General features: G+C 37.2%; 1 protein-coding gene across 2 annotated transcripts; it reads right to left on the bottom strand.

Annotated features, from left to right (window-relative positions):
• Window positions 1-35: 35 nt before the first annotated feature.
• pdxdc1 (pyridoxal-dependent decarboxylase domain containing 1) lies at window positions 36-16863 on the bottom strand. 2 transcript variants are annotated; one of them, XM_057817920.1, is made up of 23 exons: window positions 16647-16863; window positions 14785-14886; window positions 14137-14205; window positions 13906-13992; window positions 13271-13420; window positions 12898-13087; window positions 11919-11987; window positions 11762-11840; window positions 11574-11658; window positions 8889-8937; window positions 8664-8765; window positions 8380-8505; window positions 7196-7246; window positions 6189-6249; window positions 5630-5700; window positions 3216-3321; window positions 2877-3051; window positions 2333-2448; window positions 2120-2241; window positions 1391-1483; window positions 1155-1251; window positions 906-1004; window positions 36-722 (listed from the first exon to the last, which is right to left on the bottom strand). In XM_057817920.1, exons 2-23 carry the CDS (start codon window positions 14856-14858, stop codon window positions 469-471), a joined length of 2325 nt encoding a protein of 774 aa, XP_057673903.1. In that variant the 5' UTR covers window positions 14859-14886; window positions 16647-16863; the 3' UTR covers window positions 36-468. The 2 variants fall into 2 exon arrangements, with proteins under 2 accessions (XP_057673903.1, XP_057673904.1); XM_057817921.1 differs by having other exon boundaries at window positions 13271-13417.
• Between the last annotated feature and the right edge of the window lie 81 nt (window positions 16864-16944).

The following is a 16944-nucleotide window of genomic DNA, read 5'->3' as shown; positions in this document are numbered from 1 at the left end:
GTTAGAGGTTCATTTAAATAATTCCCAGTCAGTGATAACGTAAATGTGAAAAGTTCTTTATGTTTTCTTTGACTGAATGGCAACCAATCTAGGGTGGATAAACAGAATAGAATATGGATGGAGTGATAAATTGCTCGATGGAAGGATGGATGGATATACAAACAGTAGCTCACCAGTTATGGGACATTGTGGTTTTCTTGGAATGTGTTTGATAAACAGATGGATGCACATCTGTATTCATCTTGACAGATTAAACCAAAATTGTTTGCAAATATAAATTCAATGCACCCACTGGTAAAGCAAGAGGGAGTAGAAAAGAACATCACAGTGATACAATTTCCATTTTAACCTTATAGGACAGAAGCTCTTTAAAAAAAAAAGAGAATTAGACCCAGCTACTTCACGCTTTACCGGTTAAATGTATAATTTACGTATTACACGTCTTGTTAATCAGTTAGGCTGGTACCATTATGGGGCTGTCTGGTCCTCTTGGCCTTCAAGCTTCCGCTCTTCCAAGAATGCTTCATCTTTCACCTGCTCATACTGATTTTCCAGACCAGAATCCTGTTTTTCTTTTGGATTGAGTTGACATACAGAGTCCTCCTCTGTTACATTTATGGTGATGGATGGGTGAATGCCGATTGACTCCTCAGACTGTCCAATTGAGCTGTATTCACTGAAGGACTCAGATGCTGCACCCGAGCGCCGAAACAACTTCTGGCCTGTGATGCAAAAGTAAAACGCGTCGATGGAACTGTGATGCAATGCACCAAAATAAAACAATTCAAAAACAAGTTTGAATATAAAACTGCAAGATCGGAGGTCACCGATCACAGAATTGCATGTGATGTTCTCCTTCCTTAAACCTATCATTAAAAACATCACCAAAAAACATCTCGTCTTACCTTGCAGTCTCTCGGATGACAAGATGGGAGAGTCTTTCAAGGCCGGTCTGCCTGCCTGGGCTTTGGTGGAGTATGTCACCTCTGTTGAGTCCAAGGACCCTATGAACAATAAGCAATGTCCATCCATTATCTCTACTGATTGTAATGATAATAAAAAAAATATTCAGATTGATGTATCGCTCATACAGCATTAGTAAAAACATTAAAACTGTGCTGATGAAAATAGAAAATATACATGTGTACACAAACCTGCTGCCAGGTTGAATGTCCTCCCTTTAATTGAGGTTTCAACAGGAGAAAACCAGTTTAAAACAGAGCCAACCAAAGGTAGTTGTCTCAGCATGCCCTAAAACAACAAGAAGCAATTATTTCTCGCCACGAAACAAATTCATTTCCACATTTAAGGCAAATTTGCCTATGATTACCAACATATATATCATCTGGTCATGATGTAAAAGAAGATCCTCTTGTTAAAAGTCACTCACCTCCTCCATGAGTCGCTCATCATTGGCTTTAAGTAGTTCCAGCTCTGCCTCTCGAATGCCTTTTCTCACCACTTCTGTCATGTTCTCCAGTAGCTACATGGGAAATAATCAATTTACAAAAATGTCTACAACCACATAAATCTTGAAGCAGTAAACTTAAGTGGTGCAATTGTTAAACTTTTATTCAACTTTTTATTCTTTTTTGAATTTACACTTAATTAACCCTTTCATAAATAGATGGCTTTTTTTTTTCTTTTTATTACATTCATATAGGACAGTGGTCTCAAACCTGAGGCTCAGGGGCCAATTGCAGCCCATGAAACAATATTTTGAAGCCCAAATTGGACATCCAATTGTATTTTGTAATGGGCCATAAAAGTAAATAGAATCTACACACTGTTCAATAAAATAGATGAATTGAATGATCAATTTTGGGAATATTTTAAAAACAATTAATGAAAAAAAAGGGGGAAATGCAAATTAAAAAAGCCATAAGTAATAAGAAATATAAATTATTCTAAATAAAGAACATTAAAAAATAAAACTTCAAAAAATACATTAAAATAAATTGTAATAAATTGTATTTTACTGTGGCAATTTTTTTGTTTTGTATAATAAATCTCTTGTGATCTTACATAGTTTAAATCTTTGGCTGCCATTGACAGGAATAGATATCCAATCCATTTAAGAGTTAATCTTGAGTAGCAGAAATAAAGGAATGCAAATTACCCTTCCATTCTCCTCAATGTCGCGCCCCAGCGCTGCTATCGTTTCGACTAGCTCTGAAACATCAACGTCATCAGCTACCATGCTTATAAAGATGCAGTCCTTCTCGCTGCCAAACTCCAGACCTAGAAAGAAAAAAAACATATCAATATGTTTTAGATAAAACAAAAACTCCAAAGCAGTTTTAATTTGTGAAAACGATGAAGGGGTACAAACCAGTGAAGATAATGTCAGTGTCTAGCTCTTGTAGTTTCTTCAGCAGTTCAGTGTTTATTTTCTTAATTTCCTTTTCTCTCCTGCTATCATCAATTCCCTCCACTTGAGGCTCGAATCTGAATGGCAGGGGATGAAACAGCCCGTGTGAACAGGGGGAAAAAAAGTACTAGATGCGTATTTGCTTCAAAGCAAAAGACTGTACCTTTGGTCATGGTAACCATGTAGATAAATGTGCTACAGTATATAAGTACTGTCCATTTACCTACTTGACATTAGCAACAGTAAACTGGCAGTCAGACGTAATTGAAGTTGAATTCAAACTAAGCAATTTGACTTTATAACCCCCCCCCCCATCTTCTGAAAATGACCTTATCAAGCCCAATTTCTAATCATGTGATCGGAACGGGGACATCCCTAGTTTGAACCTTAATGCGACAAAATATTGTTGTTTTCATTATGAGCCACTTTACAAACAGCGCCCCATAAATGAAGCACGGGGAAAAGTATATATGTCAGCAGAGCATTGTCCTGTATTATGCCTTACCGGACAGCTCCTAGGCCTGGCCAGCTGAGTTCTTCTATGTATCTGAGGTAGGGTGAGTGCTTGCGAAGCTCCTCTTTAAAGTCTTGTCTGAAGGACATTGTGGAGGTCATCAAAGGCATCAACTCTAACAATTTCTTAACCAAGTTGTCAACATCTTCAGATTGAGTCTCCAAATCTGTATAAGAGATATCATTTTAAATATGTGAACAATAAATTATTTTTGTAAAAAAAAAATAAAAAAACATGTCGATATTCTAAAACACATTTTGACATGGTATTTTGTGCATTCTTAATGAAGAGATTTGGGGGTCTCCATTGTGCATTAGTGAAAAGTGTTACCTGAAGCTGTCAGGAGCGGATTGAAACGGACCCAGGTGCCTTCGTCTTCAAGCTCCACAACATCAACACCGCTGGCAGGAACCATCTGAGCGAGCTGATCGCCAAGCTACAATAAAGAAAAATATTCATATCACAATTTATAGAGACAAGCGAACAGAAGTGGTACCAGTGGCCTGTACTACGAAGCCGGTTTTCTGACTTATCAGGGTAACTTCGAGAGTAACTTCATCACGTGCAGCCTAACTTCCTGGCTAACCGGGACTACGAAAGGTGGATATGTTGAAACCGGGGAATGTTGCCATGGGAACAAACGCCACACGTCAAACCTAGTCGTCTCAGTTAGATCTAGCTTAACCCCAGGTTTCTGATTAACCACGCTCTATTTAAACAGCACTCCTCCGAGGACGTGTCCTCTTGACAATGACAACCTACCTGGACGACCCTTACGGCATTGGCTCGCGGATTGTGAGGGGCTCTCTTCGGAGGGCACAAGTATTTAGTGACCGCCAGAGTCTGCTGGCTTGCACGGACGGTGTTCTCCATGAAAGATATAGATTTTCAGCTGAAGGAATTAGTTACGTGTGCTAGCTGATCGAAGCGGACGTCTCTAATGTAACCCGCTGAAGTCAGGCCCTCACAATTGAGCAGAATGTGTGCCTGTCCTTGCGCTATTTCACCAGCGGACAATATATGTATTCCACCGGTGATGCTGAATATCTGAGTTAGAACACTGAATGACATGTAATTCGGAAAGTGGTAGGAGTGGGGTATAGAAAGTCATCAAATTGATTGTTGAAGATGCTATAGAGAAACTGTGTCGGCTTCGCTGAATGCTTTCATACGAGAAATATATTTAACGATCTTTTCGCGGCGTTATTTCGTTGTGTAAATGCATTTATAATGATCATACAAATATATAGACTATTTAAACATTGAGAAAACTTGCATTTTTTTCTGCCAACTCGAAGAGATTGAAATAAATGTCAAACCCACTGATAGAACAGACACACAAATTTAAAACGTATAAATGTTTATTGAATATGCATCTCACATTCTTGTTTAACTGTGAGAATTCGTTACAAAAGACGGGCTTTAATTTGTTATCATTATGCACAGGCATGGTCACAAATGTGATCACACCAAACGCAACTATGCATCGCATCCCCGCATTCCCTTCTTCTCCTGATTCCTCACAAATATAACATAAAATTTCGGGGGGGGGGGCTCGAGCCTGGGCCTGCAAATCAAGTTTATTGATCGGGCTCGGGCTCGTTGAACAGCTCAGGCTGGATTTTTTAGGCCCGATCTAACCTCTACTCTAAAGACGTTCAAAGGACATACATACTCATACAGTTAAAAGGACTAAACATACAATCACCCTGCTTCATGAGGTGATGCACATACGATAAATTATTTCTTACAGTTAAGGTACCAAATCTTATTTTATTGTCCTGACAGCAGGCTTTATTTCTTTTCATGGAAATAAGTAAACTGGCATATCGACGCATTCACACGATCGGTAATTCGCTGCCAACAGACCAGTCACGCTCTACTCGCTGAAGCGGTGTTGGATTTCGTGGCGATGGTGGATTTACATTGTTCATAACTCTGCATAATTATCACGCATTCCTCGTCTGTGAAATAAGGTGCCAGAGCCTTCGCCAAAAGTTGTGTTTGACTCTGATATCTGCCCCCTTTTACATGAACGCACGGTAAACTCTGATTGGGTTAACACAGGTTCAATATATAATCAGCGTCGTAGCACTGATTGACCCCAAACTAGGTAACCAGGTTTTGTCAACCCGGTTTCCCACTGGTACCCTGGGTTACTTCTGGGGAGGTTGAACTCCGTTTGTAGTACAGGCCACAGCTGTCAATATTAAATGGCTTGCATTCTATAATATTCTTTATTTGTCAACAACAATTCATTAAAATTGGAAGATGAGATTCACCGCACTTGGAAAAGTGCGGCAAAAATGTGTACCGTTACTAACAATACTATTTTTGGCGGTAAAAAAGTATTTTTTCCCTTCTAGTGCTGTAAATGGCACTGAGACATGAGTATTCACAGCCAGTCTTCGTGGTTTAAATAATCACCATCAATAGTATACGATGAGATAGACATTATGGATTAAAAATCCCAGTCAGTTTTAAAATAGACATTCTTAAAGTACCCAGAGAGGGATGGTGATTTTAAAATTCCACTGTCAGATCATACATACCATTTTAAAGCACCCAGAGAGGGATGGTAATTTTAAAATTCCACTGTCAAATCATACATACATTTTAACATATAATAAATATAATATTGGGGAAGTTTTATTTCAGTGTATTTTAAACTACTGTTTAATCAACCGAAATTACTGTATTTATCTTTTACTTTGATAATAGAAAGAATTATACAAATCACATACCCATCTATTGAAGACATCAAGTAAATCCTTCTCCCCAGCACAGTAAGCGTCCACTGATCCACTGCTGGATACTGAAAAATTATACAGAGGGAATTAAATGTATTTTCCAATCTATACAAGGCCCTTGAAAAAAATTTGAGAAATTAGACCAATTTCCTTTATTTTTGCAGTTGACATAGTGTATAATAGAAAATAACTTTCTTGCTAGGTACTGCAATTTACATCTGGATTTGGTGATTTGAAAAAAAAAAAAAAGTAAATATTTATTATAGTAAATATGTATTATAAATACTAATTCAAGTTATTTAAGTCATTTATTCCTGATTTAAACACAACTGAAAGAAATTGTTACGACAATATCAATAGTTATTATGATAACTTGCTTGAGTGATATGATTACTATCATACTTGAAACATTTGGTTAAAATTTTTTATTTCATTTTTTTCAGAAAATCCGAAATTAATTTTGCCATTATTTTAACTGAAAATACAGTGGTATTTTGTTCTCTGTTAATTGTCTAAAAACATATTGATCACATTAAACGATAATACCCCTTACCTTCATTCATTTTGTGAGAAAATTTGAGCAGCACCACAGGAGAGTTGATTTCATCTTCCACCTGACAATTACACAAAGAGTTATCTGAGATTTGATGACAATTATGGTCATTTTCAATGCAGAAAATGCTATGGTATCAACTAATTGTCTGCCATTGTCTACATTTACATGGACACATTTATTCGGATTAAAAGCCTGGTCGGTCGCATGTCTTTTTTTAAATTTTTGTTAAATTTGCCTTTTTATTTACCGCATTTTTCACACTATATGGCGCATTGGGCATAAGGTGCACCTTCAATGAATGGCCTATTTTAAAACTCTTTTCATGTAGGGCACATTATAAGGCGCAGTAGTAGTAGTAGTAGTAGTAGTAGTAGTAGTAGTAGTAGTAGTAGTAGTAGTAGTAGTAGTAGTAGTAGAATAGTAGTGGTGGTTGCGTAATAAATCCACTAGATGGAGCTGTGCTTAAATGAATGTCATGGCATGATTAACTTTGATCCTTATATACAGTAAGGCGCATGAGATTCTAAAGAGCACTGTCTTCTTTCGAGAAAATTTAAGGCTTTTAGCTGTGCCTTATAGGGCGGAAAATACAATATTACTAGTTGAATAATTGACTTTTTTCCCCTTAAAATGGATCATTCACTTAATTCATTATTTGAATATATATATATATATATATATATATATATATATATATATATATATATATATATATACATATTTTTTTTTTTTTTATTGGCCATTGCAAACCATAAGCAGGCAACAATAATTATACAATTGGATGCCAAATGTGAGCGGCAAAATATCTCGTGGGCTGCACGTTTGAGACCCCTGTCCTTTATGAAATAAAAACATTTCGAAAAAAAAAAGTTTGTGCATGAAAACTAGGTAACAATGATGTGTACTGTTCACTGCGTCTGTTAATTCTATTGGTCTTAATTTAGAGCTACAAAACTTTGCATTATTATTTTAGATGTAAAAATGTATATCAACGTAAAACCTACCGATGTTTTGATGGAGCTCATGGTTTTGAGCTGCTGTAGCAATTGTTGACTCTAAAGGGGAGACAAAAATATAATACCTTGACAAAGGAACAGAAAAGATTGACATGACAAAGAGACACAATCTTTAACATATAATTAAGTTATCAAAAGCCTAGGTTATAATTTAGACATGAAGTAATGTTGCAAAATCATGCACAAACAAGTTCAAACAACTAAAAGTGATTTTCTAGCTCAGGCTTGTCCAAACCTTTTTTTTCCAGGGCCTAATACAGATAAATCAAAGGATGCAAGTATCAGATTTTCACCATTAATTTTTCAAGGGCCTAATACAGATAAATCAAAGGATGCAAGTATCAGATTTTCACCAGTAATTTGTTCATTAAAGAGAAAAAGTAATTTTGGGGGGTTTTTAGGTGGTCACAGGCAAGTTTTTCCATTCAAGTAGATTCACCCCTGTAATAATGACCATTGACACGAATTATTGCATGGTCATTAGTCATGATGATTACAATTTGCATGCTACTGTGTAGCTAACATTGACAGTGACTATTTGTCATTGAATGAATAAATTACTATTTTGTTATTTTGTTTTGTAGTCCTTCCATTCTGCCTCACCAAATAGAGCAAAAAAGGGATGTACAAATTAAGAGCCCGAATCAGAAGCTTGAGTTCAGCCTGTATCCTTTTGCCCTTCTCAGCTTTAACACTAGATGGAGCTAGTCACTTAAGTGCCTCTGCATTAGCGGTTGTCAAAACCTGAAAACACGTTGAAATAGAAGTAGGAAAACTATAATTTTAGTATTGCTTTACATAAAATTGTATAAGAAATAATCCAACATGATAATTTGAGCAATCTTGGTTGTGATCGAAGAATCACTGCTAGCCCTCCCAGTAAAAATAGATTGGACGCCGAGCGCCACCAATGGCAGCCAATGAGTAAATATTTTGCGTAAAATTCTGCCTTTTTAAAGATTCCAATCCTCTGTTTAACAAAAAAAGGGGAAGGATTTGCACTATTTGATTTTTCTAAAAGTGGCCCTTGGAAAAAAAAGTTTGGACATCCCTGTTGTAAAAAGTAGGATACATTATATTAATATATCCTCAGGCTCTTGAAAAAAATGACAGATAAATCATAGTTTTGTCACTACTGTGTTAGAATACGGTAATGCAATCTGTTGATTTACCAGCAGGGTGGCATGTCTTATTTTTTGGATGATGCCACTGTTGCCAAGGTGCTGCAAAGACAACCAAAGGGGTAATGCTCGCAGCTTCTCTACAGGCTGACTTGACGTCAGACCAGCAGCCAGAGACTAATACAAAGTGGAGAAAAAGAGAGAAGTGAGTCATTTACAGATACAATCACTTTACCATAGAAAAAAAAACAAAAACATTCTGAGTACCAGTAGATATCTGCGTATGGCTCAAATGCTGAAAAAGTTGCTTGAGCATTGTGGTACTAACAGCCTACCAGTGCTGGGTCTTCGTGTCTATAGAGAGTGACAGCAGTTACAGCAGGCAGTCCCAACCAAGAACCTGGCGTGAGCGTCATACTGTCACTTCTGGTTGCTGCCTGAAGGGAAAAAGACAGCCCAAAATAACAATAAGTATACGGATGTGTGAAGTGACTGAGCTTTTCCAGTTGCCTTTGTACATGGAGCACAAAGTCATAAAATTAGAAAAAAAAAATGTTTACCATAACTGCAGATGTGGCCTCACCCAGCACCAGTGTCGCCAGGTTTACTCTGAAGACATGGGAAATTAGTTACATATTTTAAAATTGACAAGACAATCTACCAACATATACCATATTTTCTAGACTATATGTGGCTCTGGAGTATAAGTCAAATTAGTCAAAAAAAATGCATCGAAAAAAAAAAAATTAGGTCGCACTGGACTATAAATTCAGGCATGAAAATGGGTCAGGGGTTAAAAAGGTGAGAAAGGTGTGGAGGAAATATGTTCCGGCGTTCTGCCAAAATGTCCGCCGTCGGCAAAACGTCCTACATGTGGCGAATTTGACCATTTTAATTTTTCACATAAGGCTTAATATTCGAGTTAACGGGGGTTTAATTAGTTGAAGGAGTTGATTTCAACCACCATTGACTCGCGCTAGCTTAGCCACTCCGGAGCCCTGAAACTAACAAATAACTGTCAAACTGCACAGAATTTGTTCAAATCATTTCCAACGACTAATTAAACCCCGGCTAACTCAAAGATTAAGCCTAATGTAAAAAATTCTGAACTTCCCCTTTAAAATAAAGACCATTGAATATGGCCCTTAAAATGTTGTCTATAAAAGTTTTAGAGCAATAAAACAAACAACACAAATGAATAAAATGAACAGGAATCCTTCAAAGTATTTCATAATGGGTCCAAATTATTTTTCGAACAGATCATGTGACTATAGAACCTTAGAGACAGCCGTTTGCATTGCTTAGCCAAAACTACAGCTGAGGAGGCAAGATGGATATTTAGAATTTCTTTAAACCTAAGCTTTCAAAACCCTCAACAACAACTGAGCTTGAACCGAGGATTGAGCACGAGCAGTATCAAAAAGTCCTGGCTGTCGTGTTACCTGTTGTGCTGTAATTCCAAGTGGTGCAATGAATTGGATGCTTATAGCGGTGGACAGTCTTTTTGAGCCAGCGCAAAGTTTGCAGCGCACGGAGATATTTTTGTTATCTTTACTGGACAAAAATGTGAAGTAATGGCTGTGTTTCCAGTGTGCAAATGCAGCCGTTTGTAGTATATCTCCTGCCTATTTCATTGCATCCTGGTGAGGTAGCAAGGCTATGTTGTTTTGGCCGCAAACTCCCAGCGCTCACGCATCATGGTAATACACGTGACCCTTTTTGTTCCATCCCCGATTAAAAAATGTGACATGTGATGTCACTCCCATGACTACAGTATTCTTCATTCTACACACATTATGGGGCAATAACAAAATAGTAACGCACAGGCATCAAGGAAAGTAATTTTACTCAGATTACTGATTTAGAAAAATGAACGCGTTAGATTGTTCTTTACTGAAAGAAAGTAATCAGATTAGTTACGCATTACGATACCGCGTTATTGACAACACTGCTTTTATATTACCGTTAAATACACAAGCTTGACGCTACCTTAACGGGAGCTATTTTTTCACCGGACGCTCCGGCAGTGTTCAACGCAAGCTGCAACGAACGGCAGTAACTTTGTCATACCACAAAATATGAAAATGAAAACCATTACTCACTAAATTCAATATGCTGGCAAATGCATTCATCTAAAAACAATTGGGAGTGATACTTTACCTCCTCCAGCGAATGTGAATTTGTGCTTAGTACAAGATCATCTGTCGCAATTAGCGATCTTTGACGCTCTTTTTTTTTTTTTTTTTTCCTCCCCGCATACAAACTTGTTTCTCTCTCAGCGGCTGTGATTAACCTCAATGAAGTTGCTGTCCTAGCTAAGCCTTGCCTATCATCCGTCTTTGTAAGTTTTTAGTAACTTTGTGTATTGAATTTGAAAGGAAAATGTGTGTTTTGTTTTTGACGAACTTTTTCATGAAGCTAAACTGTTGAAGCTACTCACATGTGGAAAAATACGAGTGTACAACGTTTTAAATGTATTCATTTGGTATATTTCAGTTACCACGATTTGAGAGATCAATAAATTGAAGAATTTACGCCTTGCGATTGGAGTGCTTGTTTTTGGGTTTGCTGGAATAGCGTCACTGACACACGCAGCATCAAACAGGGGAAGGGGTAAGCGCTGCCGCGCCAAGCTAATTCTGGCTGCATTTTCGACACATGAAAAATAACGAATATGTACTACTGTATGACGGAAAATTTTAGTGGTTTTGTAACCGCGACGTTTTCATAGCACGGTAATCCGTGAAGGTAACTGGCACATGCCTACAAACGACCGCCCCCCCCCCCCCCCCTTAAAAAATTTTTCTCCTCGGATCTACACGATTCACGTAGGTCATCCTTTTTGACTTCAAAACGGCGAATTTCGCCGAAAGGTGAGAGATTTTCATGCCTGTAAATTGTAATTTTGGAGGAAAATGTACCGTATGTTGCTCTAACGCGGTCACTAGTATTACTTCTTAATTACAAGCCAAGACTGTCCTCTCACGGCTGGTTGTGGGTAATGTTTTCGCCATGCTCAGCCAGTATAACATCTTAGAAGATGTCAAATTCAATGTTTTAACATTATATAAGTCCCAGGCCCAGCCAGAGTATGAAAAAAAAGTATAACTTATAGTCCGGAAAATACGATAAAAGACAACAGCAAATTACATTGGGCACAAATAATGAGCCATCATTCAACTGAAGTAAATACTAATATTTCTTTAGATGAGATTATAACTGTCAGATCAAGTTAAATGCCTCACCCCTCCACATGAAGCCACATTTTGTACTGATCACACAAGTCCCTAAGGCGCCCCAACTTATCAGTATGACCCGCCCCAGGAGTACCTGAAAAAATATTTTTAACCCAAAAATTGAAAACATGCATTACTGTTACATGAAAACTTTAATTACTACAGTTAAACATACCGTGTGAATGTTTTTTCTTTACCTGCATTAGCGATTAACAATAAAGGAAGCTTTCCGCTTTCTATGTCTTCTTTAACTAGATTCTCCAACAGCGCAATATCCTGTGAATAAAGAATACGATATGTATTTATATATAGCAGTAAGTTTCCATTTGACTACATTTATGTGTATTCTCCTACCATTTGATGCTGTGATCCAAAGAGGGTGTTGCATGGGACTGTGCACAAACTGGAGAGAGGCAGGCCAAGCTAATGACAAAGAGAATGGCATTAACACTTTCATTCATTCATTCATTCATTTTCCATGCCACTTTTCCTCACGAGGGTCGCGGAGGTGCTGGAGCCTATCCCAGCTCACTATGGGCAGTAGGCAGGGGACACCCTTTCATGTACGAATTATTTTTCCTTTTTTTTTTTTTTTTTTTTTTTTTTTTTTAAATTTAAATTAACCTCTTTTAATTTACTGGCTGCCATTGACGTCGCTAGAGGTCCAAAACGTTTTGACTGGGAGGGGCCATAGACATCCAATCCAGTTTGACTAGGTGGCTGACAGCGATCAAACATTTGATGCCAACCCTCACAGTTATATAAGTATAACACCATTTACCATTTAAAACGGATTTAACGTCTATCAATGTCAGCGGCAGCCAATGTGTTAATATCTAAAAATCAATTAATTTAAATATTCTATGTGCAACTTATTTACGTGCAATATTAATGTGCAATATTCAATGCCTCACTGTCAACTTCAGCTACTTAACTCCTATTCAAATAGTATTCTATGTGCAATACTTATTTACGTGCAATATTAATGTGCAATATTCAATGCCTTCACTGTCAACTGCTGCTACTTCAATTATTTGAACTGCCTGAACATAGGATTACCTCATGCTGTACATATTTTTATATTTATTTAGATTTTATACTTTTATTCTTGCAAGCCACTTTCAAGATTTTTACTTGTCCTGCACTGTAAAGGGAGATGCTCAACAATTTCATTGTACAACTGTACAATGACAATAAAGGGCTATTCTATTGTATTCTTTCTTTTTTTCTACGATTTTGGATCGGGGACATCCCTAGTCCCTACATTTCTCTGCAGTGAACATATACATGGTCACAAAACAGAACTTTGAACACGATGATCGTTTTACGGTACCTGGTTGCACAGATGCGGTCCCAGCTCAGGTCTGCCTGATGCACTCTGGTAGATAACTGGCTGCTTTGAGGTGAGGACAGCATAGCCCTCAGAAGCATAATCGTCATAGTTGGCATTGATGACCAGTCGAAATACTTTGACCACACCTTCTCTGTCATCTTCATGGAAGTATGCGGAACCATTCTCATATCTAAACATCGGAGTTGACAGTTGTGATTTATAAAGAAAATAAAAATGACAACACACAAGGAAAATCAAGTGTCATTGCCGACTAAATGATTGATTTAAATTAAAGGTGAAATGACATGTTAGACGCCCATGTCTCAAGTCTCTTACTGTAACCGCAATCATAAACTGAATCTTGAGACAATACCTGAACAGTCTGCAAAGCCACAATGTAGTATCAGACATGATTCGAGTGGTTAGCTTCCGCAGTCGCTCTCTTTTCAGCACAGAGATGTATGCTGCCAGACTATGACCCAGTAGTGCCATGTGACCCTGTTCACCAACATTCTGCATCCTGCTGGACAGAAAAAATCCAGTTCATTGATTTAAAAGTGAGATATGAAATTCTTTGTTTTGTTCATTTGTCTAATACAAGCAAGTGTGGACCATATTTTTCGGATTGTAAGCAGCTACTTTTTTCTCTCTGTTTGTACCCTGCGGCTTTTATAACGAAGAGACTTATTTATGGATTTTTTGATCAGTCAGATATTTCTTTGAACGCAACTCGGCGTGTTGATGTGTATTTGTTTGATTAATAAAGATATTTTATCATCTCTATGTAAATATTCCATATTAAGACAATGACATCTGCAGCTTAAAGTCAAGTGTGGAGTATATAAGTATTTTTTCTTAATTGTTGTGGAATTAGGCCGGTGTGTCGTATAATTGGTAATGCGCTTTATACTCCGGAAATTACAGCGCTTCTGTTTATAAAGCATTCCCTAGGTAAAAAAAAAAAAGGCAGCTGTGATACTGGTTCAGGGACATTAGTATCACACTTACTGTGGCTTTGGATTTTTATCTCCCTCTTCTTCTTCTTCATGAATTAGGCTGTGAACAAGGCGTAGTATGGTGGCAACATCCTGACCGCTGCACAGAAGAGAATCATGCAATGCCTTCAAAGTTGAAGTTTGAGCTTTATTTTGTTTTCACATAAGTGACCATAATTTTACTTTCAATATATTTAGCAAATCTAAACATTTGGTTGAGAAAAACGGAATTTGTGAATCTTACTCTGCCTGCAATGGGCCAGGTATGCTGGTCCTACTGAAGAGCGAGCCCTCGGTTCTTTCCTCCAGCACCCTAATTGATAGACCACACAGGTGTTTATATGCAGACATTAATCAGGTTACTGATAGTTGTTTACACATTTATTATATTTTGAATTTTATTATCTAAAATATTTTTTTTATATAATTATTAGAATTTTATTGTATACAGTTTTTAAAAGTACTACCATGATTAAAGATTGTTAAAAGATGACAATTGCTAATATTTAAGTTTTTTTTTTTTACTGACCAAAAATATACACTTGTTCTTTAAAGGTCTAAAGGTCTTATTGTCCCCCCCAAAAAAAACAAGTGGCCAAAAATTGTCACTTGCTCTGCAGATGGTTGAGCTACAGGAAGTAGTGCAACCAAAATCTTTACAAATACTTCATGGATTACTGGAGCTACAACATTCCCTGGGGCTAGAACAATAGTCCTTTCGCAGTTGTGGGACATTTAGCAAAAATAAACTGGCCTGATAAGAGTCATCAGCCACAAAGTTTTAGCTAATCTGTGGCAAGTTCACGACCTTCTAAATTCAGTGGTTCCCAAACCTTCTTTGCACTGCAAACTGTGATTTGACTTGAGCATATCATTGCTTCAAAAGACTCACTGTTGTCCATCTCCCAAGATCCTCATGGCTTCAGTCAAATTCTTGCCAACTTGAGCCAGTGGGGTGTCCACCATCTTTTTATGAAGTAGGTGCGCGTATGTGCTGCAAAAGCATAAAAGTACATGATCTCATGTAAATGCATCAGGACTGTTGACACACACATTAGTACTACCAAATTGACTTGTGAGTAGCACTTTTTAAAAACAACTAATCACGATTTTGCATGACATATAAACGATCGCTGCTCTGCCAGTCAAAATGGATTGGACAAGTATCGCCATGAATGACAGCCAATGAATTCTTAAATAAAAATAAATAAATACATCATAAAACGTTATTCTGAAAATGACATGAACGTGCCTGATTTCCGATCATGTGATTGAACTGGGGACAGCCTTAGTTAAGAGTTGGTTAAAATCGTACGGCTTTAGGGTCATGCAGCATTTCACTACTTTAAATCAATATATTCAACAACAGGTACGCTACAAATTAGATGCAAAATAATATCAAAAGATTACAATCAAAGTAATGCAAAACAAAACTATCACTATTATTTTTTTCTTTGATAGTTTTACTACATGTTAAGAATGTGTGAGTTCCTAAAAAATAAAAAATAACAAAAAAATTGCTGTCAATTGGTATTATACGACTGTTCATTAAAGCAACCCAAGAATACAATAAAAGAATTGCATGTCAGGTTGCATTCAATTCAGCAATTATGAGGGTGTGACTATTGAATGCACTACAGTGTTTATTTTGGAAAGCAGACTACAGGTTGTATGCATTGTGACATTAATTTATGTAAGCCCAACTGTTATTGTGCCCTGAGGTGCTGTGTAAGGGAATCATTAAGCTTTTCAAGCACAAATTATGATTTCTTTGAAAAATAAAAACGTTTCTATAACATTCATATGGGACATTGGTCTCAAACATGCAGCCTAGGGGCCAATTGCGGCTGGTGTGACAATAATTTGCGTCCCCCTATTTGACATCAAATTGTAGTATTAGTGTTGCCTGCAGGTATAAATAATTTAAATGAAATGAATCAGGTAATTAAATAATCAATTTGGGGGTGGGGGGCAACTATTTAAAAAAGAATTTGAAAAAAAAAGGAAAAACCAAAATGATAAAGGCCATGAGTAATAATATAAACAATTCTAAGTAAAATTAATTTTGGAAATATTTAAAACTTCAAAAAATAAATGAAAACATTTTGTGTTGTTGTTGTTTTAGAAATCCCTCACACCTTAACCCTTTTGCTGCCATTGACTGCAATAGACGTCCAACCGATAGCTTCCAGCCCATCCAAATCGGTGTTTTTAATATCAATTTCCCTCATTTACTAATTACAACACATACTCTGTGACCTGGACTGGGAGTGAATAAATTAAGTTAATGATAACTTTTGAAAAGAAGTCCATATTGTGACCAATGTCCCTGTAAGAGTTAAAAGATTAAAATGTAAGAAAAAAAGATAAAAACATAAAAATCAACAAGAACAATATGAAAAGATTTAGAAAGTATTTAGACAGTTAAAAGTCTTTTAAATTAAGGGTTTAAAAAAAAGGCAAATACAAAGTAAAAGCTCGCAACAGCGCAAAAGAGTATAACACTGAAATGTAGAAACACGCTTTGACAGGTGCAGTGCTGCTGCGTGGTCCCTTCCCGGAAGAAAGTCAAGTCAAGCGCTCCCTTCCCTTTGTTTTAACAGTAATAACACGGATATAAAAGGTGGCGATTGTACTGCAATACAAACTAAACTTAGCGAGCCTTTTCGTGAAGTAGCATGTTATGTAGCATGCTGTCAAACATGTGAATGACAGACGGCTAGCTAGCAAACCCACATCATAGACAGCCTTTACCTTCACCGACTCCAGTGACTAAAACCTTCCCAATATCTGAGACGAAAGGAGAAGGCTAAGGCAAAGAAATTTTGCCCAGTCCCGTCATTGAGCTTCCTTGAAAAAAGGCCGAGGAGTTGGTTTTCTTATGTTCTCAGTTCTGGTGTTGAACTCAACAGATCAACACTACGGTTGACTTCCTGGTTTGGTGACAGGCTTTCCACGTTGGCAATGCTGACGTCACGCTCGCAACAGCCTGGTGGCGTCTGAGCAAATATATCAAAACAAACTTTCTTTTTTGTGTGATTAATACATAGCA

This window comes from Corythoichthys intestinalis, chromosome 16 (genome assembly GCF_030265065.1).
Source record: "Corythoichthys intestinalis isolate RoL2023-P3 chromosome 16, ASM3026506v1, whole genome shotgun sequence".
Taxonomy (NCBI): domain Eukaryota; kingdom Metazoa; phylum Chordata; class Actinopteri; order Syngnathiformes; family Syngnathidae; genus Corythoichthys; species Corythoichthys intestinalis.
This window is presented reverse-complemented; position numbering and strand designations above follow the sequence as displayed.

Excerpts from the sequence above, each read along its gene's own strand:
- pdxdc1 (XM_057817920.1), bottom strand. The coding sequence starts at position 14,858 with ATGGTGGACACCCCACTGGCTCAAGTTGGCAAGAATTTGACTGAAGCC. Across the intron at positions 11,988-12,897 it reads GACCGCATCTGTGCAACCAG|CTTGGCCTGCCTCTCTCCAG; the intron begins GTACCGTAAAAC and ends CTTTGTCATTAG. Across the intron at positions 6,250-7,195 it reads TGAGCTCCATCAAAACATCG|GTGGAAGATGAAATCAACTC; the intron begins GTAGGTTTTACG and ends TGTAATTGTCAG.